Source organism: Colossoma macropomum, unplaced genomic scaffold (assembly GCF_904425465.1).
Source record: "Colossoma macropomum unplaced genomic scaffold, Colossoma_macropomum, whole genome shotgun sequence".
Lineage (NCBI taxonomy): Eukaryota > Metazoa > Chordata > Actinopteri > Characiformes > Serrasalmidae > Colossoma > Colossoma macropomum.
The window spans coordinates 3,970,626-3,998,202 of record NW_023494810.1 but is presented as its reverse complement, the minus strand read 5'-3'; the positions used below and the strand labels follow the sequence as shown (position 1 = coordinate 3,998,202).

At 39.5% G+C, this 27,577-nt stretch overlaps 1 protein-coding gene across 6 annotated transcripts in view; it reads right to left on the bottom strand.

Moving 5' to 3' along the window:
- Positions 1 to 5,124: 5,124 nt before the first annotated feature.
- Positions 5,125 to 27,577, bottom strand: part of LOC118799749 (transcription factor SOX-13-like) — a 47,541-nt gene continuing 25,088 nt past the window's right edge. For 5 of the 6 annotated variants that reach the window (XM_036559773.1, XM_036559775.1, XM_036559770.1 and 2 more), the window contains 9 exons: positions 26,680 to 26,748; positions 26,326 to 26,440; positions 22,953 to 23,029; positions 22,646 to 22,787; positions 17,209 to 17,330; positions 15,409 to 15,517; positions 13,651 to 13,815; positions 8,681 to 8,897; positions 5,125 to 6,630 (listed from right to left, as the gene is read on the bottom strand). In XM_036559773.1, coding sequence (XP_036415666.1) covers positions 6,390 to 6,630; positions 8,681 to 8,897; positions 13,651 to 13,815; positions 15,409 to 15,517; positions 17,209 to 17,330; positions 22,646 to 22,787; positions 22,953 to 23,029; positions 26,326 to 26,440; positions 26,680 to 26,748 — 1,257 coding nt within the window. In that variant the 3' untranslated portion in view covers positions 5,125 to 6,389. The remainder of the gene's footprint in view (positions 6,631 to 8,680; positions 8,898 to 13,650; positions 13,816 to 15,408; positions 15,518 to 17,208; positions 17,331 to 22,645; positions 22,788 to 22,952; positions 23,030 to 26,325; positions 26,441 to 26,679; positions 26,749 to 27,577) is intronic. The other variant, XM_036559771.1, reaches the window with a different exon arrangement.

The window sequence follows — 27,577 nt, the reverse complement described above, 5'->3', positions numbered from 1 at the left end:
ATAATTTGCCTTACGATTTGGTCATGAAAAATCAGATGGACAAACCAAAATATACCCTGGAGCATAAGAGGTTAATACACAGTTGCTGCCTATTTGCTGAATTTAACACATTGGAAACAAAAATAAATAAATAAAAATAAAATTTAGGGCACATTTTCTATTTTATTTTTATTTATTTTCAATATATAGCAACAAAGATACATTTACAGGAAATGTCTGTTTTAAGTTGGTTCTCTGTTCACTGTAAAAAGTGGCTCATCAGATTTACTTCATGCGGTAACAAGTAAATAAATCGACCTGAGTGAACGATTCTTTCAATCAAAACTAGTTCAACTGCTCGTTACTACATGAAGTATTTTTAATTAGAGCTGACGAGTCGTTTTTACAGCGCAGAGGATGTTAACTTTTTCATTTAACCAGGGGTTTAAAAACATTTGCATTTATAACAATAGAATACATTCAAATAAACATTAATGCACTAAAAAAATAATACATTATGTTTTTCAAAAAAAAAAAAAAGATTCTGTGAGCTATTTTGAAGAACACAAGGTTTGGTTCTGGACTGGTCACCTCAGTGACCATAGATTTGTTAGATTCCATCACCAGCACATCTGATTTAGCTTTAAAAATGGCTAAACACACAAACATAAAATCATTATTATGTTGATGTTATGATATTAATAAAATTACATTATTTTCATTTATTTATTTATTTGTTTGTTTATTAATATAGAATTACAAAATGTTTATTTATTATTTATTACATTATTTGTTTTTATTCTAATATTAATGTTTTTTCTGAGTTAATAAATATTAACTTCCCAATAAAATAGCTTTTTAATATAATTTTTTTTCAGGTTTTCTCAGGCTTGTGCAGCGTTGTTTGTTTCATACACTCATATGCAAAAGTTTGTACACCCCCTGGTCAAATTACATGTCTAGTTGATCTTCAAAGTAAAAAATTAAATGATTTGCTGAATTTAATATAATGGAAAAAAATAAAACATAAAATGCAAAATGTGCCACAACTTTTTCTCAGCCCACATTTTGTTTTATTTTTGCTTTATTGTAAATATAGTTAAATAGTTAAATATAGCAAATAAACAGTAAATGTGTGTTAAAATGTGTAGAAGTGTGTTCTCTGTGGAGGAGGTGTTCACTTATTTTCACTTAGAACATGAGGAAAATGTATATTGTGTAAGTTTTCTGAGCATAAATCAAAAAAGACTTTTCAAATCAGTCAAACCGAGTGGCTAAAAAGTGAGTTGTCAATCACATCATATTGAGCTCATTCTTTTGGTCGCATGGGATTTACTGTCTTTATCAAAACAGTAGAAAATCCAAATGTGATTCTAAATAATAGTATAAAATTTAAGTATAATAATGATGTAGTCAAATTTAAATGGCTACATTTATTGTATAACTAAGAAATAATTTCATTACTTTAAATCAATAATACGTTGTGTGGCATTTCTCCTCATCATATTAAAATGAAAGAGTTAATATAGGATGGAATGTAAATGGTAATGCCCTACAGTCAATTTCAATATGTTTGCCTTCTTTTAATAACCGTTTAGTTGATGGTTCTTTAGAGCAACATCCCTGTTCACTCTCAGAAATCAAGACGGTAAACTTTCACTGGGGCAGCCCCCCTCTTGTCACTGGGTTGGGACCCTCATGGGTACATCTCAGTACCTTTAGTCAGGGAACATAACTGAACCATAATCCACTGAAATGATATGTTCTAAGCTGTACTGACTCCACACACCCCGTCTCGCCTCCAGGCTTTTATTTTACTGTTCTGTTTTAAATCATTTGGTTATGAAAAGGTACAAATACGAACTTTTCACCTGGAAAAACTTATTTAAGGTTCACAATCAGACCTTAAAACCACTGTTGAATCTTTGAGGGAACGTTTACACTGTTTGAACCTTGATGAACCTGCAGAGAATCTTAATTTCTGACAGTGTAAAAGAGCTGTGAGTGTGAAGAAGAAAAAAACCTCCTTAAATTTTAAGAACCTCCACATAACGCAAAGTTTTTGTACCAATTTAAAAGCCCAAACCATTTAGGAACCTTTAAGAAGGTGTAGGAAACAGTTCTTCCATTTATCACGGGTAAAACGCGCCCAGGCGAAGAAAACGTGGACTGGCACTTTTGAATGAATTCAAATCATTAAAAAGTTTCAGATGTGGTGAAACTGGGGGGCCACATTCTCATTACCACGTCTCTACAGTGTAGGACTGATACGCAGGGTAAACCGCGGTCTGTTTCATTTCCTTGAGGTAATGTGAAAGTTGTGAACTTTAGGCTGAAACACAAGACATTTAAATAAAACATCTGAGTAAATGGCAAGCGATGAAACAGAACTGCAAAAGGAACACAACGGTTTTATTATGCTTCAAAAACAAAACCACAAAACATACAGGGAAAATGTACACCTTTAAATTATACACTTTTATAAACAAAATAAAGTCTATCTATATTTACAACAGCTGGTTTTCCAACAGTAGACCAAATTATGACTTTTTTAATTTTTAATTAAATTTTGATTCTACAAGTTAAGATACAAACAGTATCTGTTCCTACTCGACGTTATGTACATGATTCCAGCATTTTGTGTAAATGCCAGCTGATGATAGTCCAGTCTCTTTTTTTTTCTTAATTTAAATTACGTTTTTTAAATCTCGTTTCAGCTAAAATGGTGTTTTAGGCAAACTTCAGATCAGCTAGCAGCCCCACATCGCGGGCACAGTCATGAACAATGAGGTGGAATGATAATTCAAACAGTTACATACTTAAAACGCAAACTCACACTATATACACACAAACAAAATTGAAATTAAAAGAAAATGTAGGGACAAAGCTACGCCAAAGCTGTTCATACCTGCCTAAATCTTTTTCTCTTTTGCATATATACATCCAAGGGAAATTTGTACTCTGAGTTGGGTTTTGGGGGGGGGGCTTGGAAATGATTCAGGGGTTCATGACTAAAAAAGTGCATGAACATCAGCACAGAATCAGATGAAGTGATAACAGATAATGATTAATGAGCCATTTTCAGTGCAGTACCCGTTCTGAACAGCAGAGGGCGCATTTACATTAAGAGAGATGGTCATTGGTAACTGTTGGGAGGCTAAAAGCTTAAACAGAACTCAGGCTGGTTCACTTTCACAGTGAGCTGCTCCCAAAGTTGTTCCCAAAGCTCTCAAATTTAATGTCATGAGTCATTAGATTTAATGAAGGCTGGGTAAGTCCAGAAACATCCATTCCCTTTTCCTTCACGTCCGAAAAAAATCTGAATGTTTATCTTTCTGCACTTCAGGCATGGAAAGTACCTCAGCTCACTCTTAACAGGAACTCTAAGTTAAGGCAGGGGAAGTGTTTGCCGGAAAGCCTGGGTGACATTAACAATGGTAATAACGCAGGACCAGCAAACAGCAGCTGAGCTTCACTCAGCCCAGCACTTCTTCATCTCAACCTGAGGACCGTTTCCTTACCACTGTAGTAGCTGATGGTGTCTCATTACAATCAAACAGGGGTTTAAAGGTCTTTTGGAGATCTTTCATACTCTGCTCTTCAACATCCTTTCATTAAAAACATCATGCTGCCTATTTTTTTGCATATATGCTTCTGAGGGAAATTTGCACGCTGAGTTCACCTTTGTGGGCCTGAATGATTCAAGGATTTATGACTAAATCCTTATCAGCTCATTTTATCTTCTTCGTGACATTTGTGGTGTCAATCACGTGAAAAATACTGCGGAGGAAACGCATCATACTACACAGATATCGAGAATGTGAAGCAGTTATTACTCAAATAAGCGTCATCGCTGCTTTTTTTTTTTACCGTTAAAACAGCTTTATTTCTACATATTTACGCAGCTCATACCAGCCGCTCGACTCCTCCCCCCGTCTCACGTGATTGGCTGTTCGTCATAAACGTCACGCTGGTAGCTAAAGCAGAGCTGCGTCCAAAAGCATCTATTTTACACATACTACACTGATGAAGGGACTTTTATTGGTGCTGTACTATTTTTGACATACTATTTATGTGTTAGTACACGGTTTTGGGGTGGATGTCAACTTCCGGTTTCTACCGTCATATCAAAAACATGACTGAAAACGCCAGAGGGCGCCCGAGAGCGAGTGAATGGGGTGAAAGGAGCTAAACGGCTAAAAACAAAGTTAAAATGGTTTCTAAGCTCTTGTCCAGAACCTTCCTTTCATTTTGGCTAGTAGACGGATGTATTTCTCTAAAAAAGTGAAGAAAGCTTACCTGTGTATTTCCCTTTTTCTACAGCAAACGGGTTACGGGCAGTAGCACGCTAGCATTGCGGCCGCTGAGTGCTGATTGGTTGGAATTACCGCTACTGAGTGCTGATTGGTTGGCATTACCGCTACTGAGTGCTGATTGGTTGAGTGAAGCGGCTCGCGCTCACTGACGTCGTTAACATACATAATGCACCACCAGAGAACTTGTAGGGAGGGCGCTCCAGGGTGAGTCCAGAATGCATAGGTTAAGATGGAGCATTTTAGCAAATTCATTGTTTATAAATGCTTTATAAAAGAATACATTCATGTCCTGAATAATGAGCAGATTAAAACATTTTAACACTGCTGTTACATTTTTAGAGCTTTTAAACTCGAGTTATAGGAGTTTAAAACGGCGCCTCATGTACATTCATGATGTCTGTGAGCACGAACAGCCAATGAGCTGCTCCGCTTGCCAACCAATCAGCGCTCAGTAGCAGTAATGTTAGAGTTCTGCTGCCCAAAACCTGTTTGCTGTAGAAAAAAGGAAACATACAGGTGAGTTTTCTTTGTTTTTGTTTGTTTTTTTCTTTGTGAAATACAAACTTCTACTGTCTAAAACTAAAGTAAAATCCTGTATAAGTGATTAGAAACTATTAACTTTTCGTTTTTAGCCGTTTAGCTCCATTTACTCCCATTCTTTGAGGACTCTCTCTGGTGCCCCCTGCTGTTTCACAGTCCTGTTTTTGATATAACGGGGGAAATAGGAAGTGGCCAGACTCCTCATAAACTCTGGCTATAAAGTCCTATAACTGAAGTTCAAAAGCGTTTAAAAATATAACAGCAGTGTTAAAATGTTTTCTGCTCTGTATGAAAATGTTTAAGTATTTCCAAACTATGATTTTGCTCAAAGGCTCCACAGTAACCCATTCATTTTGGAGTTGCTTGAGAGCGCCCTCTAGCTTCTGATAAACCCAGAAGACGTTACGCAGTGGTAATTCTCTGTCTAAACTTGGGTCAACAGAAAACGCTGTTAACCATCGTTGTAAAACAAGCTAACTGCTGTTACATTTGTTAGGCTTGTTGAAGCTGAAACTCAGTCAGGACCCCTGTGTAAGATAAATGTGCTTCGTCAGACAGACGCCCGGAGTTCTGGATAAAACAACTAGAAAGACAGTGACTGTGTGGTTTAAGATCAGTACGTTTGGCTGCCTGAACTGTATTACAGTCTTGATTCCAAAGGTTTTACATTTTCACTTTGACAAAAAAACATAAATGAGCAAAAAGTGATGGTCATCTGTCTTTTAAAACGCTCTGGAAAAAGGGAATTCCACCATTTTTTCACATGTTCTGCATATTTAATTGGTTAAGACGTAAACAAAATAATTCAGAGCGCTTTAATGAATTTAATAATGCTCAGATAAAGAGAAACTAGCGTCAGAACTATTTACACTGGTGGTGATAGAACCAGACATCTGAAGCGTGTAATGCCTCTGAAAGCTCCCTCACAGAAAGTTGTTAGATGAGTTGTTTACAAAAACAATGACATTTTTGAGAATATTTTGGCCTAAGACGTATCTTTAAAATCCACAATTGGCAGAGAGGTACAGGCAGGACTTTATAAGGCAAAACTTATTTTTCCAGATCACAGTTTTTAGGCATTTTTAGACCATTGCCTCCTTTCACCACCATGTAAAGAGTCAGTAAGTTTCTCTACACTGAAACGTTTCACATCAAACCACTCTGAATGACTCTGTTTACATCTTAACTACTGAATTTTTCATGAATTAAAAAAAAAAAACGGTGGAATTACCTTTTAAACGAACGTCTCAAAAAGTTCCCAAGCGCTTGCCGTACTTAACAATAGAAGCATCTGGATTATAAACGCAATAAAACCAAACCTCGACTGAGCAGGCTTTGGTCAGGCTTCTGGACTAACTACGATCTCCCTGAACATCTAAGTCATCACCGCTGTAAGTAACTTAGTCTATGTAAAGCAAAGCTTCACTCCTCTGTGAACTGACCCTCAGATGTAACCACTTCAAAGCACCTTTTTCCCCACAAACCCAAACATTTCCTCACAGCGTGTACAGAAAGTCTGTTCCCTTTCTAGTTCTCTCTCTTTCTGTCTCTTGCTCAATCGGTGAGGACCACCAGCTCCCCCTCACTCCGCTCTCCGCCGTCGCTCTCCTCTCCCTCACTGTAGGGCTGTTTGACTCTGGCTTCTGGCTCATCGTGGCCTCGGCCATGAGGGGGCTCCAGGGGGCGGGGCAGGTAGTGCTCCAGGAGCGCAGGGTGCAGGGGCAGCGCCATGGAGACCGGGGTGCTGGGGTACTGACCCTCAGCTGAGGGGTAGTGCAGCTGCTGCTCTGATTGGCTGGAAGAACAAGAGAGAGAGAATATTACATTCAATCACAAGCCTTTCAAACAGTCACTAGCTGATTAGATTTTGTGGAGAATCTACATCGTTTAGGAAAACTCAATCTAATCTTTATCTCCCATATTTGTGGCCTGCAGTCGATGACAGACCATAATTTCCCTGTAGGAGCCGTTCACTCTAAATTCCCTCACAATAGAAGCCAATGGGCAGCTGCACGTTTAGCTGCTTTATAAGTCGTTTAAAGATTCAAGATTCTTTACTGTCACTGCACAGGGTACAACGACACTGGGTCGCAATCCTAACAGTGCATAAACAGAAAAAAGATTAAACTAGGAATAAAGTAAGACATTAAAAGAAAACTATATTTTAATTATTTAACCTTATTCTCCAGGGTATATTTTGGTTTTTCTATCTGAATTTACATGACCAAATCGTAAGGCAAATTATTCAGTAACTGCATCTCCCCTCAAATTAACAGAACATGTGTTTTATGATCACACATATTGCTATATACTTACAATTTACTGCTGAATGCCAAAAATCTTAGACGCTCTTTGTATTTTTTAATAAAAGTAATTTTTACAGAGCAGATCACTGAAGAGACGCCATCTGTCTTTCAGTAGAAAAACAAACTGTGAGTTCAGCTTCTTTTATTATAAGGGTTTAAAATGACATCACCCATCTATTTGACTGGAAAGAAGACAGTTACAGCTCTCATACGACCCCCACCTTTAGAATGTAGCTTATGAAATATGTAAGTTGTGAAGAATATGACGAAGTGCGTTTTGGAACCACCGGTGGTCTCAAGGAGTTAAAAAGGTTAAAAAAGTATTAAGTAAATTTAATTTAAGAAATACAATTATAAAAGTAAAATAAGTAAAATAAAGAGGGTGGATATAAAAGACTGTAGCAGCTGTGGTATTGCACGTGAGGGTATTGCACATATGTGAAAGGGAGTATTTCTATTTACAGTGCAGTTTAATGGTAGCGTATCAAAGTAATTGTCCATGACAATCAGCTCAATTCTGCAGATGCAGCAGATTAGAGATTAGATTGCAAAGCTCTCCTTTTAAGTAATGCTTCAGCCAAATTTACACAATTTCACTGAAAGTAGCTGATCAGCAAAGACGAGTGTGGTGTCCAGTGTTTGTTTCTTTAGTTTTGCACTGAAGCAACGCAGCAAAGGAGTAATGGAAGCTTATACTCCACCAATTAACACTGTGCGAACTGCATTCCTAGTTCATCACATACTTGCCTCAAAAAAAAAAATCCAAAAAGTTTGTATAAATTAAACATTCACGTCATCATTCGAATCACTTCTAGCTTACATGTACAGCCACACCTCCTGCCAGAGTCTAATGTCTTATGCATGCACAAGGAGAAAAGAAAGTGATATAAGTTCGCCTTATAAGTTCCCGTCTCTACCCTTCATCTCTCTTGATTAAGTTTCCGTTTTCCTCCCTGTTCCTCAGTCCCATGTCAGTCCTACCACAGTCCAAAAAAGCAAAGTCCCTTTGAGCTGTACTAAACAAAATTAATTATGCTCTCCTTTAATGACAACGCAGTTGGTCAGTGATTTTTAAATACTTAAAATATTCAAAACCCCTCAAAAGTGACGAAATCTGACAACTGATCACATTAACAATGAACACTGTCATGCTGCCCACCCCTAATTAACATGATGTTATTCTCATAATAACCTCAGAGTTCATAGGACATCCTAAATTAAACTTGCTCTGCATATGTGTAAAATATACATGCAGTGATAAACTAACAAACTTATTTAATATGTTGCTCAGGAGAGATCAGTAAATTGCTGCTCCAATCAGAAATCTCTTCTGGGCTCATTATAACAACAGCTCTCTTGAGTTTGAAAAGAGTATTTAGTGGAATATTTTAGAAGAAAATTGTTTAAAAAAAACACCTGAATTCATGAAACGGAAGGGGCTCGCTAATTGAGGTCTTACTGACTGGCCGCCACTGGTTTTCACAGACTGTTAACCATGTTAGCAATTTAAAGTGTTGCTTTAACACTTGAGAAACTCACCTAGGTGGGTATGAGGCGCGTTGCTCCTGCCTCCTGCTCTTCATCATGGCCTTATACTCGCCCACGCGCAGCCGCCTGCCCTCTACGATGCAGGTGCGCTTGGGCCGCGGTTTGTATTTATAGTCCGGGTAGCGCTCCAGGTGCTGCCGGCTCAGCCTGGCCTGTTCCTCATAGTAGGGCTGCTTCTCCTGGTTGGACATGGACTTCCAGCGTGAGCCTGAGGGGGGCGGCAGAGAGGCACGAGTGAGGCCAGAGAAAGCGTGGGTGGAAAAACGGCAAGACATCCACAGAACTGTGTGTTTATCTATCTGACTGTTTGTCTATTGACAGTAATATCTTGTCAAGTTAACTGCCCCAAGATTTTATCACCACTTTTCCAATGTTTCCTCAGTTATTATGGAATCTTCTATAGCTCTGTTCGTCATTCTGGATACATAAAAAATAAAATTTTAGGGATGCATCAATATTGGAATTGTGCAAAAAAAAAAAAATCCAATATTTTTATGTACATACCCGTCAATGCCGAAATACATTCTACATTTATTGAAATTTGGGACTAAATTCACTTTGATGTAACATTTCTTTCTATAGGCCAGGGTTTCCCAACCATGGTAGCACTGCAGGGGTTTTGTGAGACTGAATTAAAATTTCAAAATATATATTTTTGTGCAATAAAAAAAATCTAAACGTAAATATTTTCTTTTAATAAAGATCCATGTTGTGTTACAAACTACTTCAAAGTACGAAGCAAGCTATCCTAAAAAAGACACGTGGAAACTAAGCTGTTTCATTTATAAAATTTGTTTAAAACTTGGATTGTGAGAAACAGAAAATGCAACCAACTTCTGAGACTGAACTTTGGAGGTGTGTAAAAATATCCCTGCAGATTTCTTTAACAAAATAAATGGAGGTCTTCTGAAAAAAAATGGAACCTGTAGTAAAGGCAAAAGGTGGACAGACTAAATACTGAAAAATATATCTAGTTGTGCTTCTGTGTCATTTTCAGTTAATTTTTTTTTAGTTAAACTGTTTTCTTTTTTTTCCTGATGCTGAAAAATTAGAAACTGAATGGCCTTTTTGACTGAAAAGGGTGGTTTCTAACTCCTGCACACTACGGTATCTACAACTAAATTCATTATATATCATTGAGAACAGACTTTTAAACAGTAGTGCGACTCAACATGCACTGATTAGGTCGTTCTAACTCTTCTCAAATAATAAAAGTTTAAACATTTTCAGGACATTTGCAAAATGTGGCTCAGGTTGAGCGTAAAAGCAAAAGTGTTGACCAGTTTTCGCAGGTATACCTGTAGCTTCCTGCTAAGCACAAAACACTTTATGACCTTTAACTCGCAGTAGAGACTAATTAATGAAGAACACAATGCTCCAGAAGAATGTAACAGGGAGTGTATACACAAAAGCACACAATGCATGCTTCAGTGCTTCAGGTCAGATGAAAAATGCGCTGCAGGCCAAGAGTGAAGATGATTGAGGGGATGATAGATAAGTAAACAGTTCAAAGGAACCGTATAGAGCTCAGAGGCCTGGAGCTGTGACTCAGACGTGCTAGAGAGGAGGGGGGGGGGGGTTGGGGATGGAGGGCTGGCGTGAGTATTTCAGCCTCAGTACAATGGAATGGAATGTGAGTGTTTTGTCAGAGGAAGAGGGGGAGGAAGGCAGTAGGAGAGCGGGGGGGTGGCTCTGGGTGTTGTTTTCCTGTTGCCCAGGGAGCCAGGTGGCAGTTCGTGCCCCAACTGCCCCACCTCTATGCTCTGAAGTGAACCTTTTTCTCCCCACCTGCCACTATTTCAGGTAAATCGGCACCATGAAATCCAGTTAACCAACGATGCCAACTCCTTCTTTTCAATTAACAGATTCTTAATTTATCACTTAAGAATCTCCTGTTTTTAATGTTCTTCTCCCCAGTTTCTGTTCTTCTACTGCATTTTCTGGAGGTTCAGCAATTCCCGAATAATGTCGTCGCACGTTGTAGCTACCATACTGTCCGTGTCAGGACTTTATTTGTATACGATGACGTCCTGAAACACTGAGTAATGAAGGATCCAGCAGGTTGATGGGGGTGGGAAGTCCCGGAACAAATCGAAAACAAGATAAACAGCATGTTGTTTTTACCACCGTGTCTGTCTCTGCACGCCCTGAAACAGGAGTTGAAAGTGACTCGAGTTCATTTTTCTCGCATTTTATGTTATATATCCAGCGCTCGACCCGAATCTGGCTTATTCTGCCACAAATTAAGCCCTGGTCCCTGTCATATCAATTTCCTGCCATATTTTTTTTACTTTTACTTTTTATACCATTTGAAAAGGCCAGCTGCTGTCTACATTTCATGACAAATGGACCAATAGAAATGACCCAAAATTGCTTGGAAGTTCATCCATCATACAGGGATTATTCATCCGATTTCAAAATGATTCATCTCACTTGTAAATCCTTACAGATCAATGCAGTAAACTGTAAATGGTTTAAATGAGCATAAAGTTCATTATGTAATTTTATAAGTGCTCAATATGAACCTCCTCCAGCTGTACAGACAACATCAACGCCATAGTCAGAAACTCTATGACCCTCTTTCAATTGGATTGTGATTGGTTCCTAGGCACCTCATGGTTGTAAAAATATGCCGCTTTGAAATCAGATGAATCTTTTTGAATCGCCCTGTACTTCAGAACTTTTTTCTTTCTGCTGTGAAGTTAGTTTCAGGTTTTATTACGACAGTGATGAATTAATCAATCAAAACAATGTTTGATGAATGTTGGTGATGTTGCACTGCATTTTTTGATTGACAATCTTAATATCCAGCTAATTCTGCAGGGCTAGATGTGATTTGGTAATGACAACACACAACTGGGGACGAACCTATTAAACTTTTGGTGCTAGATTGCGGCGCAAACAAAGGTACACTCTAAAATTCACCCTCAAATTACACTAATCTGTGTTTTTTGACGTCTAGGTTAATTGATAATGCAAGCAAAACAAGCTAGCTAGCGAAATGTTATCGTCAGTTAAAGAAACACTTCAAGATACACAAGATACACTTTTTAGAGGACCTTTCAGCCAGGCTAATTTAAAATATATCCATGAGCTAACAAGAGGCTTGCTGTCCGTTGGACAATTCTGGCGAGCGCACCAACGTCCCCTACTTTGAGCTCTGTCTTCATGAGGCGCTAGACCGCAGTAGAGATTTCACACTTAAGTTTGTTCACACCCGAATACGTCTATACCCCCACCCACACACACGTAGCCCAAAATTTGTTAATGTAATATGAAAAGCTTATCTGCCAAGGCAGTGGATGATATGACCTGCCACGCCCCACGAACCAGCCACATTTGGCAGGTGGCAGCGTTAATTTCAGATGCTGCCCACCTCCCAGCCCCCAGCACTCACTCAGTGCCAGGGCAGCAGCAGGTGTGACACACACCAAAATAGAGGGCCATTTACACCCAGATCAAAAAAAGACCGGGCAACAATGCAGGGCGAGAGGTATAGGGAGAAAGAGAAAGAGAGAGAGAGTGAGAGAGAGAGAGAGAATGTAATGTGGAGAACAATGCGTCTGGCTCGACCAAGGCAGAATTATAGAGAAGACGAGATGGAATGTGGCCAAAACAGGTGCTGAGGCAAAATTCTTCTGGGGTTAATACAGGGCAAACAAAAAGGGCAAAAAAAATTTTTTTTAAGGGTTTAAAACTAGGACTGCAACTAGTTTTTAAGGGCCCACACCTTACAGTTCTCTCATTTTTCTCCCTGAAGTCCACTTACGACGTGTGGCTGAGTTTAGGTGCCATAATTCATTTTTAAATTACCATTTTCCTTCCCTCAGTACTACACAGACTGTTGTCGTTACCGTGCATTAATATATGTGTAGAAATACATAAATGACCTTTGTGCTGATTGGCAACTCATTCAAAAAGCAGTCCAAGCTGAAACACTCCTTATAACTTCAGTGCAGTAGGCTAAGTAGGGCTAAACTGCCATAGGCTGAATAGGAATTGGCTTACAGCATGACTGCATGCACAGCTGAGTGAAAGGTATGTTTTACACTTCACCAATGTTTACATACTGCATCATACTTATCTCTGCACCTTATCCTCACTACCTCATGCTCAGAAATGAGTGCTGTGTCGGCGCTGCCCTGTCCTGTCTGTTTGCTGTGTCGAATGTCGGTCTTTCTAGTTTAATGTTTGCACTTTGTATGTACTGTCTTATTTTGTTCCATGTTGGTCCTGGAGGGACATAGTTTCTCTCCGCTGTGTACATAGATCGAATGACAATAAAAGCCTCTTGACTTGACTTGATACACTTATTTCAAAAAAAGTGAAGGAAGTTCTCAATTATTTGAGCCCGTTGAAAATGATTAAAACAATACACCGATCAGGCGTAACATTATGACCACCTCCTTGTTTCTACAATCATTGTCCATTTTATCAGCTCCACTTACTATATAGGTGCACTTTGTAGTTCTACAGTTACAGACTGTAGTCCATCTGTTTCTCTGCATATTTTGTTAGCCCCCTTTTACCCTGTTCTTCAGTGGTCAGGACCCCAATGGACCCTCAGGTACTATTTGGGTGGTGTATCATTCTCAGCACTGCAGTAACACTGACGTGGTGGCGGTGTGTTAGTGTGTGTTGCGCTGGTCTGAGTGGATCAGACACAGCAGAACTGCTGGAGTTTTTAAACACCTCAGTGTCACTGCTGGACTGATAATAGTCCACCAACCAAAAATATCCAGCCAACAGCGTCCTGTGGGCAGCGTCCTGTGACCACTGATGAAGGACTAGAGGATGACCAACACAAACTGTGCAGCAGCAGATGAGCTATCGTCTCTGACTTTACATCTACAAGGTGGACTGACAAGGTAGGAGTGTCTAATAGAGTGGACAGTGAGTGGACACAGTGTTTAAAAGCTCCAGCAGCACTGCTGTGTCTGAACTTTTGCTTAAGTTCTTACCCAGGATCTTGCTGATGCTTGAGTTGTGCATGTCTGGAAAAGCCTGTAGGATACGGCGGCGCTCGTCCTTGGCCCACACCATGAAGGCGTTCATGGGCCTCTTGATGTGGCCGGAAGAGGTGGTTCGGCTCTCGCCGTAGCCCACTCCAGGAACAGTGATCTGCCCTAAAGGACACAATAACACAAGAGAATTAGTCATAGGGGCCTTTTTTGCAGCACTTCCTGTTCACTCAAAGCCCCAGAGTGAACCTTTAATTATCACCCTGATGGCTGTCATGATTCCTTTTACCCTTTGCCTAATAAGGCTGTGCTAATAAGGCTGTGCTACTGTAACACCGAATGGGACTGTCTAAATGCTACAGCAAGTCCAGGTGTTAACCTCTTACAGTGCCTGAATCCTGCATTTTTCTTGTATTTTATTCTCCCCCCACCCCACCCTGCCGAGATCCACTCATGACCACATTTATGTGAGAATGTATATGTACCAAAAAGTAATAATTCATTTTTACATGACCACTTTTCAACCTCTCCAGCTACCTCTCCATATATTAGAAATGACAGAAACCGGCTGTTTTTGTTACCGTGCCTTTAAGACTGATACAGTCATACGCAAAAGTCTGAACACCCCTGGTCAAATAACCTGTTGATTTCCTAAGAGAAAATAAGTCAACATGTCCTCTAGCAGGAACAAACCTAAACATGACGTTTTTCTGCAAATTTTAACACAATTTGTGTTTATTTGCATACAATATAAAATGTGCACACGCTATTTTTTTTGCTTTTTTTTCCAGTATGTTATGACATGTTCATCAAATACACAGCAATTGTGCAATAAAGTGGGTTCTCTTGGGGGACGTGTAACATATTTTCACCTAGAAAATCAACAAAACGTCATTTGACCAGAGTGACCCAAACTCTTGCATATGACTGTGGTGTTTCACAGGTAAAAGCTTAGTTCTGATTCACTGCCATTGGTTCATAAAGCATTCTGGGCTGAAACTCCTTATAACTTCAGCACGAACAGACATCTGACAATGACAATGGGCTCAGCTTAGTATGCATGTACTGACTGGATGGACTGAGGAGTGAATGGTACGTTTTGATGTTTACATACTATGTCAAACTGTTGTCAGTAAAGAGAGTAAAATTCAGTTTTCTATGATATGGGATATCCTTTAAGGCATATTTTCAAAATGGACAGTATGAATTATTAAGTAACTACTATGAAACTTATAGATAAAATATGTAGTTAGGATAGAAAGTCTTTAAGGACTACAACCTCTTAAGCTTGTGGGTATATTTCGGTTTTTCCATCTGAATTTAGATAAATTTTTGTTTTTTTTTGTAAAAGGTTCCCTCAAATTAACAGAACGTGTTTTATGATCACACATATTGCTATATGCTTACAATTTACTGCTGAAAGCCAAAAATCTTAGACGCTCTTTGTATTATTTTATAAAAGTAATTTTTACAGTGCAGATCACCGAAGAGACGCCATCTGTTTATAGTTTATAGCCCAGATTTGTGGAAAAATGGGTCGACTTTCAGTAGAAAACAAATTCAGCTTCTTTATTATAAAGTTTTAAAATGACATCACCCATCTATTTGACTGGAGAGAAGACAGTTACAGCTCTCATATGACCCCCACCTTTAGAATGAAGCTTATAAAATATGAAAGTTATGAAGTAAAGAATATGACAAAGTGTGTTTTGGTGGTTCCAAGGAATTAAAAAGGTTAAATCTTTAAGTGAGCCGTACCCTCAGAATCACTGCTGAGGTGCTCCTCGTTCGTTCGCATGGACTGTCCATCTTCACTGCGGTCCACATGGGCCAGCCGGTCAGCTCGAGAGACCTCCTTAAAGTCACTCTGCGCAAAGGGCCAAAAAAATGAGAGTTACCTTGAGGAAGTTATGCACACTTAACTTGGGGCTGCTGAAGCTGAAGGCCCTTGTCACGCATGCACACCTACGCTTGATGACAAAAGGAGCCCTGAGGAAAAATATTCAAATATTATATCATCAAAGAATCTCAAGAAAACAGCAGTATCTCTTCCTGCTAAGCACTTCTGCATATTTTGCTAAGTATGCCCGCATTTTCAGGGAGGCGAAAAAAAAAGAAGGGCTTGAGGATGTCTAAATGGTGACAGGTAATCAAAACAGGTTTGAGCAGAATGCTTAACAACCTCCATTCACGAAAAACAAAGGGTAAATTATTGTCATATCTTCCTGCGGTTAAAATTGAAAGCACTGCAGAAACAAAGTGCCTTGCTAACAGGTGTCAGAGCCTCAGAAATTGCCACGCCAACAAAAAAAACCAGAGACTCTGAGTGAAGAATAGGATGAAACCATTTGTGCTGTGGGGTTAAGAACAGCTGTTCCTGATGGAGCTGAGCATACACAACCCCTATTTAAATGATAACGTGACCCAGTGTAAACTTATATTCGACCCTGACCCCAACTCAATAGCCCTCCGGTGGCGGCCCATCCAGGGTGGTGTGTTCCGTGAGAAAGGCGTTAACACATTCTCGTCTTGGAGTTTCGGCCTTCAAGCATGACCGGCAGTGACAAACAGAAAGCTCCAGGTGTTACTGAGGAGTCTTAAAGGGTTGGAGTATGTGTGTATATATTTATGTGTGTGTGTGTGTGTGTGTGTGTGTGTGTGTGTTTATGTTTGTTTAAATGCATTACCAGGACAAAAATGTATAGAATTTGCAGGAAAACTAGCAAAAACCAGCATCAAAATGGTCCTGACGTTGCAAAATGTTCCCCCCACCAAGAGGTTTTTAAAACTTAAAAGGACAAAAGCATTTATTTTTAGGTTACTGAGGTCAAGGTTAGGTTTAAGCTTAACAGTGCTGTGCTAAAGTCAGAGACTACCCTTCATTTATTTAATTTCCAGTCACAGCAGCCTTTAAGTTCTTCATTTTTCAGGAGATATTTCTGAGGAGATCGGATTTAGGATAATCCACTCGCATAAGGATGGAAAAACTACTGAAATATACAGAGAAAGTGTGACTCCTAATAATCACGCAAGACCTGGCAGACACCAAAACTGTCCCCATCAGATAAACTTCAAGCTTTCATCTCTGAGAGAGAGGAGAAAATCAAGCTGCTTCAGATCTGAAAACATCCACAGGTGTTTCTGTCCATCCTTCCACTGTGAGAAGACGACTCAGCGCTGTGGGTCTGAAAGGATGTGTAGCTGTTCAAGAAGAACCTCACTGAGAAAAGGAGACGGACACATCAAACAAAGAAGCTGAACAATGGACTGACCACCCCAGAGTCCAGACCTCAACACCACTGATTGTGTTTGGCATTATTTGGCAAAATATCTTTGAAGATTTTGAAAATTAATAAATGAATGAATAATGGTATATGACTTTGGCACAGTACTGTACGTGTATATGAGTAATCCTGAGTGCTAGTGTGTATATATATATATATATATATATATATATAGACAGAGAGAGAGAGAGAGAGCGCTTTGTCTGTGTGTGTAAGGGAGAGAGAGAAACAGAGAGTGACAGACAATGCTTGCCACTTTAAGATGCTGACTCACCAGCCTTGTGCTGCTGTCCCTCTCTCTGTCCCTCTCTCGGCCCGCTGGACCCTGGCCTCCGCGCAACAGCTGCTGGGCATCATGGATGGCTTGGGTCACAACGTCCCCCTCACCCAAGAAGCCTGAAGAAAGAGGGGGGAAGGGGGAGAGAGAGAGAGAGAGAGAGACAGAGAGTGAGAGAGACAGAGCGAGAAAGAAAGACAAGGTCATTCATCCCTTCCCTGCTTCCATGTAATACCTCAGGAACTTGGCTCATTCTTTAGGTAGCACATGGTAGAACATTGTTAAGCACACAGTGCTTTAACTCAAAGAAGTCCAGAGCTGTTACTGTCAATATGTAAAACAGAGGTCGGTGATGTGGCAAAAATATAATATCACGATACACAATATGTTATAATATTTATTTTTTCTGACATCTGATCAGTTGGAACAGAGAAAGAAAAAGAATCAGCAGAGCGACATTTAAAAATACTGTGAATACAGTGAATTTTATTCAAAATTTGGCATACGGTCGCACTAAATCCAGATAAACGAATTTTGCTCTCTTTATAATGAAACATGCAGTTGGTCAGTGTTCAACATGAGCTGACCAATATGTTCAGAGAAACATATTATACTGTATTGTGACAATTTGGCTGCTATTCGAAGAAAACCTCGTATCTCCAAAATGGTGACTTTACAGGAGAATGAAAAAACGCACTTTACTTTTAATGTAAGTCAATGGAACCAGAATTTTTTCCAAGTCATTTTGGGTCATTTTCTTTGGTTCGTTCATCATGAAATTTACACACAATGTAAAGAACAACAGAAATGTTCAAATTATGCCAAAAACGGAACATCGACAAAAAAGGAGGTACGAGGTTTTATTCCGACAACAGCGATATACAGTCATATTGCCCTGCCTTAGTAAAACATTCATTTTATGTTGCATAATCAGTTTGGGGTTACATATTTTAAATATTTAATATTTAAATTTTGTATTTAATTACATATTTTCATAATACATTTTTAACAAAAAAAATATTTTTCATTGATTAGTGCACAATTTCTATTTGCTGAACATTTTGGGGGAAAAAATGAAACAAAAACTTGCCATAACTTTTACACCGGCTACATTTTTATATTTTCTTATTGTTTTATTTTTTTTCAATATGTTAAATTCAGCAAATAAGCAGTAATTGTGCACTGAAATGTGCAGAAGTGTGTTCTCTATAGGGGATGCGTTAACTTTCTTTTAGAATATGTCGTCTGACCTACAACACAGTGGAGGGACTTGCGAGAAGGGTTAAACACGTCTTCAATCTAAAGTCCTAAGGCAAACGAGTCATGCCCAAGGGGACCGGTGCTCATTCTTGTCAAGCTCAGGAGCTGGTTTTCTGGGGTGCTGACAACTGCTTTGAACACAAGCTTGTGTTGCAGTTACTCCTCCAGAGGCCTAAACACCAAGCCTCTCTCCCTCTCTCTCTCCATAGAACCTGAGCCCACGCCTCAAGGACTAAACACTTAAGCTTGGCCACTGATGACACTTGAATAACCTCAGAGGTAATATCAGATGGTGAGGAGATATTTTTTCCATGTCTCTCTCTCTCAAACATAAATACACGGCGTCTACTATGATCACACACAGTGTGGAACCTCGCCGAGCCGCCACCTTCCCCTTCTCTGAGGAGTAAAGGCCTATTCATAACACGTAAGATGAAAAAACAGATAAGATTTTTAACGCAGTGGAAACTTCACATCAAGTTCAATGTGTTAAACTAGTGGCAGCTGTATGAGTCCCACCCAGTTTTATCATGAGCCCACCCAAAAGGACCGCACAGATTTACTTTCAATTTCAAAATCTTACCACAAAAACACACACACAAAAAAAATGACAATGCACTCACCAAATATAGCCATATGCAAAAGTTTGGGCGCCTCAGGTCAAGTTAAATGTTCTAACGTAATACATCCTCGACAGAAAACGCACGTCGGCAGGTTTTAATGCAAAATTACTGCTTATTTGCCGAATTCAACATCTTTGAGAAAAGAGTTATGGAATATTGTGTATTTTATGTTTTATTTTTTTGTGGTAAGTTTAACTCAGCAAGAAAATCGCTTAGAAAATCAACTAAATATATTTTTTACAGTGTTTTGCATATGACTGTGTATGACCCAGTCAAAATCCCACTAACCAACAAGCATAACTACGAGGCTGTTGCTAAGCCTTTCTCCCTCATCCTAAACCACCATATTTTGCATGGCTAAATCTAGAAGCCTCTCGTCACGCTGGTGAGTTTATCGTGTCCTGCATTAGCAGCGACGCTGCCAGCATTTAGGAGATAAATGCACGGAGAACCATTACATGGTTTTAAGGATACGCAGAATACACAAGCCAAGCACACCATATAGGACTGAATACACCTCGGTTATGGTTTTTACTTAATGTTTTACTTTTGTAACCTGTATCCTCTGTACAAGATGATAACCCACCCGCAAACTGGTCTACGCCCACCCAGAACGGCACTTCTGGCGCTGCTAGTGCTTTCAGCTATGGTCCACTACATGTTTTCTTTTAAATCTCCCTTTTTTCAGTAAACGTGTTGCTTGTCATATAAGCATCTGTGGTCTGCCACAAGCAAGATGAGCTGTTCTTCTGCCATATTGATGCACTTTTGCTTGGACTGCAACCATGACAGTGGAGCTCTTAGTCAGCCTTCGCACAAGCAGAAAATCGAGAAGTCTGTCAGTTTCAGACTCAATAGATGGCGTTAACACACGTCTTCGTTTTCAACACATTTCTTTTCCATCCGTTAAAACACTCTTGGCGTGAATAGGCCTGAAAAGTGCATGTGCTCAAGAGGACAAAACAGAAGAAGAAACTCAATATTGATAATTCCACATGTCCCACTAAAACGAGCCTTTAGATCAACACAGCAAAACAATCAACATCAATCAATGCCGTGTTCAATATGTGATAAAATGCAGTGGGGGCCAGTAGGAGCCCTTTTGTTCTGAAGGTGTAATCTTTCGGCACTGTGCAGGTTTTTCGTGAGCGTGATAAAGAGAAAGACTTTGGTTTGCTCTGTTTGTTGCGGCCAAATGTCCAGACAAATGACAAAATTCTGATGCTGAAGAGGCATTTGGCGGAAAACTCTCTTTCTTTCAATAAAACAAATGCAGCTTTTTTTTTTTTCAAAGGCCGAAAGAGGCTAAAAGAACACGCCAATGTTTTTCAGCCAAATCTGTGTCTGCTGTATCAGGACAGTACTGTTGATTACCATGAAGAACAATTTCAACATGTTTCTTTGCGTTAGGAAAAAAAACAAAAACCTGTTGAAACATGCCATTGACCAGTCGCTGAATTCCGTTAGTAACCTTCCTAAAGTGGAAGCACGTGCACGGATAGGAGGGTCTTGGTCCCCTGCCCCTTTGCCCTAAGACCGTACAAGTACCCTCTTGGTTAGTGTGTCTAATAACTGTATTTTATAACACCTCCACCATCCTTCAGAATCCATTTCAGCGAGATGATGCAAAAATCAGGGAATTATACAAGACTGGGTGGAGCTCTTACACCAGGGGTCGCAACCCAAATGTTAAAAAGAGCCATTTTGTCGTTTTAATAAAAATCAGTCCACCTTGGGAGCCAAAACATTTTATGTCTATTTTAAGCTCTTGGCTATAAACATGTCTCAGAATCTGCTGATGTACTAGTATAGGATAAAAATATAATATAAACGAAAAAGCAGACTTACTTTGCTCTGCTTTAAGGCTTTAGTTCGGCTATAGCCGCTTTTCTCGCGTCTCCAGCAGGAAACTTTTCCTCAAAAGTAGAACAGTTTCTTTAAAAATGTCTCTCAATATTTGATTTTTCTGAGGCTGAAGTCATTTCTCACTTGCCAACTTCTTGTTCGAATTTTCCCGTTCCTCCTTAAATGCCACCAGAATGTAACTGCTGCACGATTTAAGGTGGAACTGGAAAATTCGCACAAGAATGAGAAACTGACTTCAACTTTGCGATTTAGTGTTTGACAGTTTCTCTTTGCAGACTAAACACATCAAGAAACCAGCTGGAGTGATTATAAATGCAAATAAATCCATTTGTCTCCAAATTATCAACGTTACTCTTTTTCTCTCTTTGCCTTTTCGTTAGCTACTAGCCAAGTGAAACTGTTGTCTGCGTTGCTGCGTGGTGATCAGCAGTCTGCACGCCAACCTTCAGGGTTAAAGGTCGGTGAATTAGCTGTTATAGGCTGCATTAACTCCGGCGTTTAAGATCATTTATTGTTAAACTGTGTTGAATGATCAGCAGAGCTTTATTTTCCTGTAAAGGAGGATTATTTTATTATTACCTAAACATCTAATTCTGCTGTGAAGCCACAACAAGACAGTAAAAGAGCCGCAGGTTGCCGACTCCTGTCTTACACTGACATATAACTACCTATTACGAACTGATTAAACAGTGTAGTTAGTAGTGCCATAGCTCTGCATGCTGGTGTTAAAATCCCTGCACAGATAATAACGTTAGTGTGGCTTTTAACACTTCATTTGTTTTTAATCTGAAACATGATTACACTGTCTCACTTGATAGGAGCGACTGCAATTTACACACACACACACACACACACATCATCTAACTCGCTTATCCTTCTGGGTCGCGGTGGGGTGCTGGAGCCTATCCCAGCTGTCATTGGGCGGAAAGCAGGACACACCCTGGACAGGTCGCCAGTCCATCACAGGGCAGACAGACAGACATATACATTCACACATGACTGCAATTTACAATAAACTAAATCTTATTTAAGTTTAATTCCTGTTCATGTTGCCCTTTTTTCTCCCCTGTCCCCATAAACGTCTGTGCACCGGGCTGGTGAGGCATATTTTTTGTAGGACACTCTCAGTAATTCTTCAGTTAGGTTTATGTAAATTATACTGTACAGTACAGTTTGTTCTTTCCGAACTAGTTTTCCAGGAGGAACACTTTTTGTGGCAATACTTTACCAGTGTAAGTGATGTGGGTGGAGTTTTCATAGGTTCCTGCCCAACCAGAAAACTTTAGGGAAAGTGAAAATTGGAACTGCTTCTTTTGTTTTATTTCACGGTTGGAGAGTTGGATGGGACTTCATAAGATCAGCTTTCATGCTGTCTCATCCTAACACCTGTAGCGTTGTTTCAAATTTGTGTTATATTGTAACATATTTGAAGCTTTTATTCACAGCGGGTTATTTACTAAAATCAACACTTTGTCTGTTCTTTTCTAAGTACAGTGAAATGCATCCACCTTATTGTCTGTGGTAACTGAAGGTTTGACACAGATGGATCAGATAGAGATCATGTTGAAATAAAATACTGAAATATTCCTTTAAGGTCTCCTAGTTTTGGTTTTAGGTAAAGCAATATTTACATTAGTATTACGTCCATGAGTGCATGTGCCTGTATGCATGCGTCTATTACCCACCCAGGCTCAGCGCAGGTCTGGGGGGGCTGTGAGGCAGCTCTCTGGGTCTATAGCTTGACTGCAAGTGGGCAGAGGTCAGTTCCAGAGTCTGTGGGCTGGGGGTCTTGGGTTTGGCTGTGAGGTTCAGGGGCTGACTGCTCTCCTATAACACAAACAAACATGAAATTTTAGTCAATTCCATAAAACTGGTATCCCCTTAAGCCCCAATGATTTACTCTCAAATGATATACCAGTTTCAAAGTAGTTACCGAATAATAAGTCATATGATGAACAACTGAATAATAGTGGAACGAATTTGACCCCATACCTGTCGAAAGACTGTACCGCTGGATCTTTTGACAGGGGTGGAGTGAGGATTCGGGAGTAGCTGCATGGGATATTCCACTGAAAATAGACAACAGCATTAAAACAGGTTAATTATTTGCCCTCAGAAATACATGAGACCAGCAAAGGGTGCAATTAAGAAGTTAATTATCTGCAAAAAGAGCCTCAGAAGCTTTAACTCATCCTGTTTAACGCAAATTTAAAACTCCATTGTGTTTTTTTCAGTGTTTTTTCTAATAAACATCTGTAAATTCTGTTAAAAATTAGTTATTTATGTATATCACTGCTGTCAGAGCAAAACCTCCTATCTCCAAAATGGTAAATTTACAGGAGAAGAAAAAAACATACTTTACTTTTAATGTAAGTCAATGGAACCAGAGTTTTTTCCAAGTTATTTTGAGCTGTTTCTTTTGGTCCATTCATCATGAAATTTACTCACAATGTAAAGAGCAACAGGTATTTTCAAATTATGTCAAAAACTGAAAAAGGATAAAAATGGAGATATGAGGTTTTGTTCTGACAGCAGGCCACAGTAAGCCAGGTGTATACATATATTTACACTGATGTTCACATATACTTGTCAAAAACTAACAACAGACTTGAAAAACAATAACCTGGATGGAAGGGAGGAGATGTAGTGGAATTGGGATTGATGCCTACTACCCATTTAAATTCAATTATACCATATTTTCAAAGCATCATTGACACAGCTGGACTCTTTTAACACATTTCTGCTTCTGTAGTCTCAAATTATGTGTTATTTTATATTATGTAGTTCCTGTAGACACTGAAACACTGGAACAGTAATTTTCAGCCAATTAACAGTTATACCTTTAATGGCTGCAGGAAATAAAATTTGTAGAAGGTAGATTTGGCACCTGGTATCAAATCCCTGTGGGGCAACTCCTAACAATGACACTAAAGGTTCTTTAGGGGTTGGAATATTGAAGACAGAGTTTAGAGCATTGTAGATATCCTCCCAATACTTCCCCAGTTTTTCACATGACCAGAGAATATGGACAAAGTTCTCCTCAGTTTCCCCACAATACCTCCAGCAACTACTCGATGAAGATGAGCCAATCCTCTTGGTTATATATGGTGTTCTGAAGTATTTAGCAATGCGCTTCCATTTGAATTCCCTCCAGCTAGTAGAGCAGGTAATTAAATGACATTCGAAACAGATATCTTCCCAATTTCTACTGAAATCTCCGTCTGCGGTTCGGTTTCCCACTTATGCTTAACGTGCAGGGAGTTGTGTGACTCCATTGACTTATAGGCCGTTTTGATTGAAAATTAAAATAAATGAAGGTTGGTCTGTGATCTCTGCACAGAACTGTATCCAACTACCATAAACGATAATTAGAACAAATGAAATTCTACCTTCCAATAACTGGAGAGGAATTAAAATGCTTCTGACTCCTGTTTAGTCATCAAACTATTGGCCTCGAGAACATTACAGGCCAGGAAAAAAGCAGGACTGTTTCATTTTTTCTTTACTTTCTATAATATCGTGGCCACAAAGACACTATTAGCTCAGTGTAACTCTGGTGTCCGTAATACCAGGCCCCTCTGGCCCCAGGCTTTAGCAACACAAAGCACAAGTCCTTCAAAAGCAAAGCATCGACCAGCTGCTGCTGTTACACTACTGCACCGCGTTCCATGAATACATCTTTGAAAATATAACAGTGTGTATTTTCACCCCATAGATATTATGAATCCAGTCTTTTTTTTATTATTTGAAGGAACACACAGTACTGAGCAGAGAGACGGATACACAATGGCGTTCTGGGAAGCCGAGCGGAGCGGAACGCATGGAACCCATCAAGCTCTGCTATGATCAATACCCACTCCAAATGAAAGGACAACCCTGAGACTTCGGTAGGCGTTGTTCCATGTGTATGCTGAGGAGTGTTTCAACTTGGGTGACCTCTAGACAAGCTTTTTCATCTTTTGCATAAGAGAACCAAATGCGGAACACTATCACCGCAGCATTAACATGCACAATAACTACCTCCATTAAAAATCAGACCTTGAGATGAACGTAGAGAAGAAGACGGAGAAAGGAAATCAAAAACTGAGATGCGCTGAGGTCATAAGCTCTCAGAACTGTGAGTTTTTCTTTTCTGTTTGTAAGAGAAAAATGCCTATGAGCACCTGGTTGACGTGTTTTAAAGTGCTGCGCATTGCGACACGTTAACAAAAGACGCAAATTGCGGCCGGCAACCTTTGCCCACAAGACACCAGTACAAACAAGAACTTTAAAGGCATGGGAGATGTTAATATTTGAGGTCAATCGCTCAGATCTTTTAGGCAGAAAGCATTTGATCAATGTGAGGAGAACAGGCTGCTCTCGTCCATGGACTTCGCAGCGTTAAAGCTAACAGTTACACAATGAGGCGGTGAAATACTCTTTGACACGAACGGTATCAGGATGTGTGAACAAAGGATGTTTATTGAGTGATGGGGAAAGAAAGAAGAAAAGAGAGGTCGGAAGGACTTCAAGGACTGTCTACGTCTGTCTACAAAGCCTCTACACAGTTTTTACAGCACACCTACAATGAGAAGCATTCAGTACATAAACTAAAATCATGTAAACCAATACAGTTTTAAATAGGAATTTTGCAGCGTTTTTATATATCATCTTGATAATGGTAAAATAGTGGGAAATCTGAAAAAATAAGTTTTCTTTGGGGACTATTTGCCTTGAAACACCCTGCGTGTACCTCTCTGCTATGAATAGATGAAAAAAAAAATACTTTTAATGTCAAATCCTTATGATAGAATTATTGTAAATGAGTGTTTCAGGCATCAGACAACAAGACCAATCCCATTTCAGCCCTTGCCCCTACCACTTAGCCCTCAGCCTTCACGCCTAGAAGGAGGGTGTCCCTATTCTTGTTGAGATAGAGGGGCAGGGCGAAGTGTTAGGGCTACATGACCCTCCAAACGGAGGTTTTTCAGACTCCAAAACAGAATTCCCCTTTAAATAATATATATATGTTATTTTTGAGGAGTGCTCAGGGATGCTTCTCCAGCAGGCTTTAATAAGAAGTTTAGTGACACTTTGCTGCAGGGTACTGTTCATAAGGCGATATACATAAGCTTGTCAAGACAACTGACATAACCCTACAAAAATGTTTATAAATGCTTATTCCAATAGGCGTCATTCGCTATAAATGTTACATTTGCCAATTTTGATCAAAGTCAGCTAAAGTAGCCTTTATAACAGATGATGTCTATTGGAATAAGCATTTATAAACATTTATGCAGGGTTATGTCAGTTGTCATGACAAGTTTATGTAACCTTATGAACAGTAATGTACAATAAAGTGTTACCATAATTCTGAGACGCTCACCTGGTTTGCAGGGGATGGGCTGAAGGGGCAGTCCCATCTGTGCGTCAGAGGACACGGCCAGTGGCTGTGTGTTGGGGTGGAAGGCAGGAATCATCACATAGGGCAAATTCACCTGCTGAGACAAGGGTCAAAGAGCACATGGTCACTACAAATCAGCCCTGGAAGCTGCATAGCTAAAGTAAAACACACTCCCCTGCCTCTTAACCCCACTGACGAATCCTGAATGTGTAAGTTGTCCCCCTTAAACTCTTCAGAGTTGAAACTCTTCAGAGTTCAAGAGAGTAAAAGCAAAAGAGGTCTGTGAGAGACATTCCTGCCTTGGGGTTTTAAGGTGAGTAATGATGGATTTCTCACCTGGATCTGCTGCTGTAGGAGGTTGATCTTGTGCTGCTGCTGTATTAGTTGCTGCTGCTGCTTGGCAATCTAGAACACACACACAGGAACATCATGATTTGAAAAGAAGCCACTTCTGTGTCAATCTACACTGCACTCATATCTAAGCAACTCAAAACATCTTAAACCTAGACATTAATATATCACATTATGAGCCTGCTGAAAGAATGTTGTGAGACGTTTTAACATATTTCTATACATTTTTACTTGTTTTAGGTACGTTTTTCTAGATAAAGTGTCTTATTCCATTGGCAGATCATTTTACCTGCTTATGCAGATAATTTTTGCTCTTTTCAAGAAGTAATATTTGAGTCAAAATGTATAGAAATAGCCTAAATAATCTTATAATATACTTACAACACTCTCATAGTATGAAATATTGAATCTATTGACTAGATTTATGGTGTTCTCACTTGCTCAGATGTCATTTTAGTGCTCTGTAGGCAAAAATAGCTTGAAATGTTGAGACGTAGTTATGGGACATGCCTCTGTTCTCGTGTGCTCTCACTCATCTATATTATTGTTGCCCAATCAGTGCATCTTTTACTTAAAGCTACACTATGTAAGTTTAGAAACCCTGCGGAAATGTGCAATTGCACAGAACGTGTGGAAAAACATTTTGTAAGGCCGCTTCGAAATCCGCGAGCTGAATCTGATGATTACGGACATGTTGAACAAGTATTTGAGACCTAAACATCGAGCCGGACCTGAGCCTTCATTTTGAGCCTGTGCGTGTGACGTTAATACATACAGATGTACGATACGGATCCAACGCCTCTGACTTTTACCGTGTTTTAGCAATTTTTTTTCCTCCTGACTCAGTCATGCTACTTCTAATGCTACTCTGATCTTGCATAAT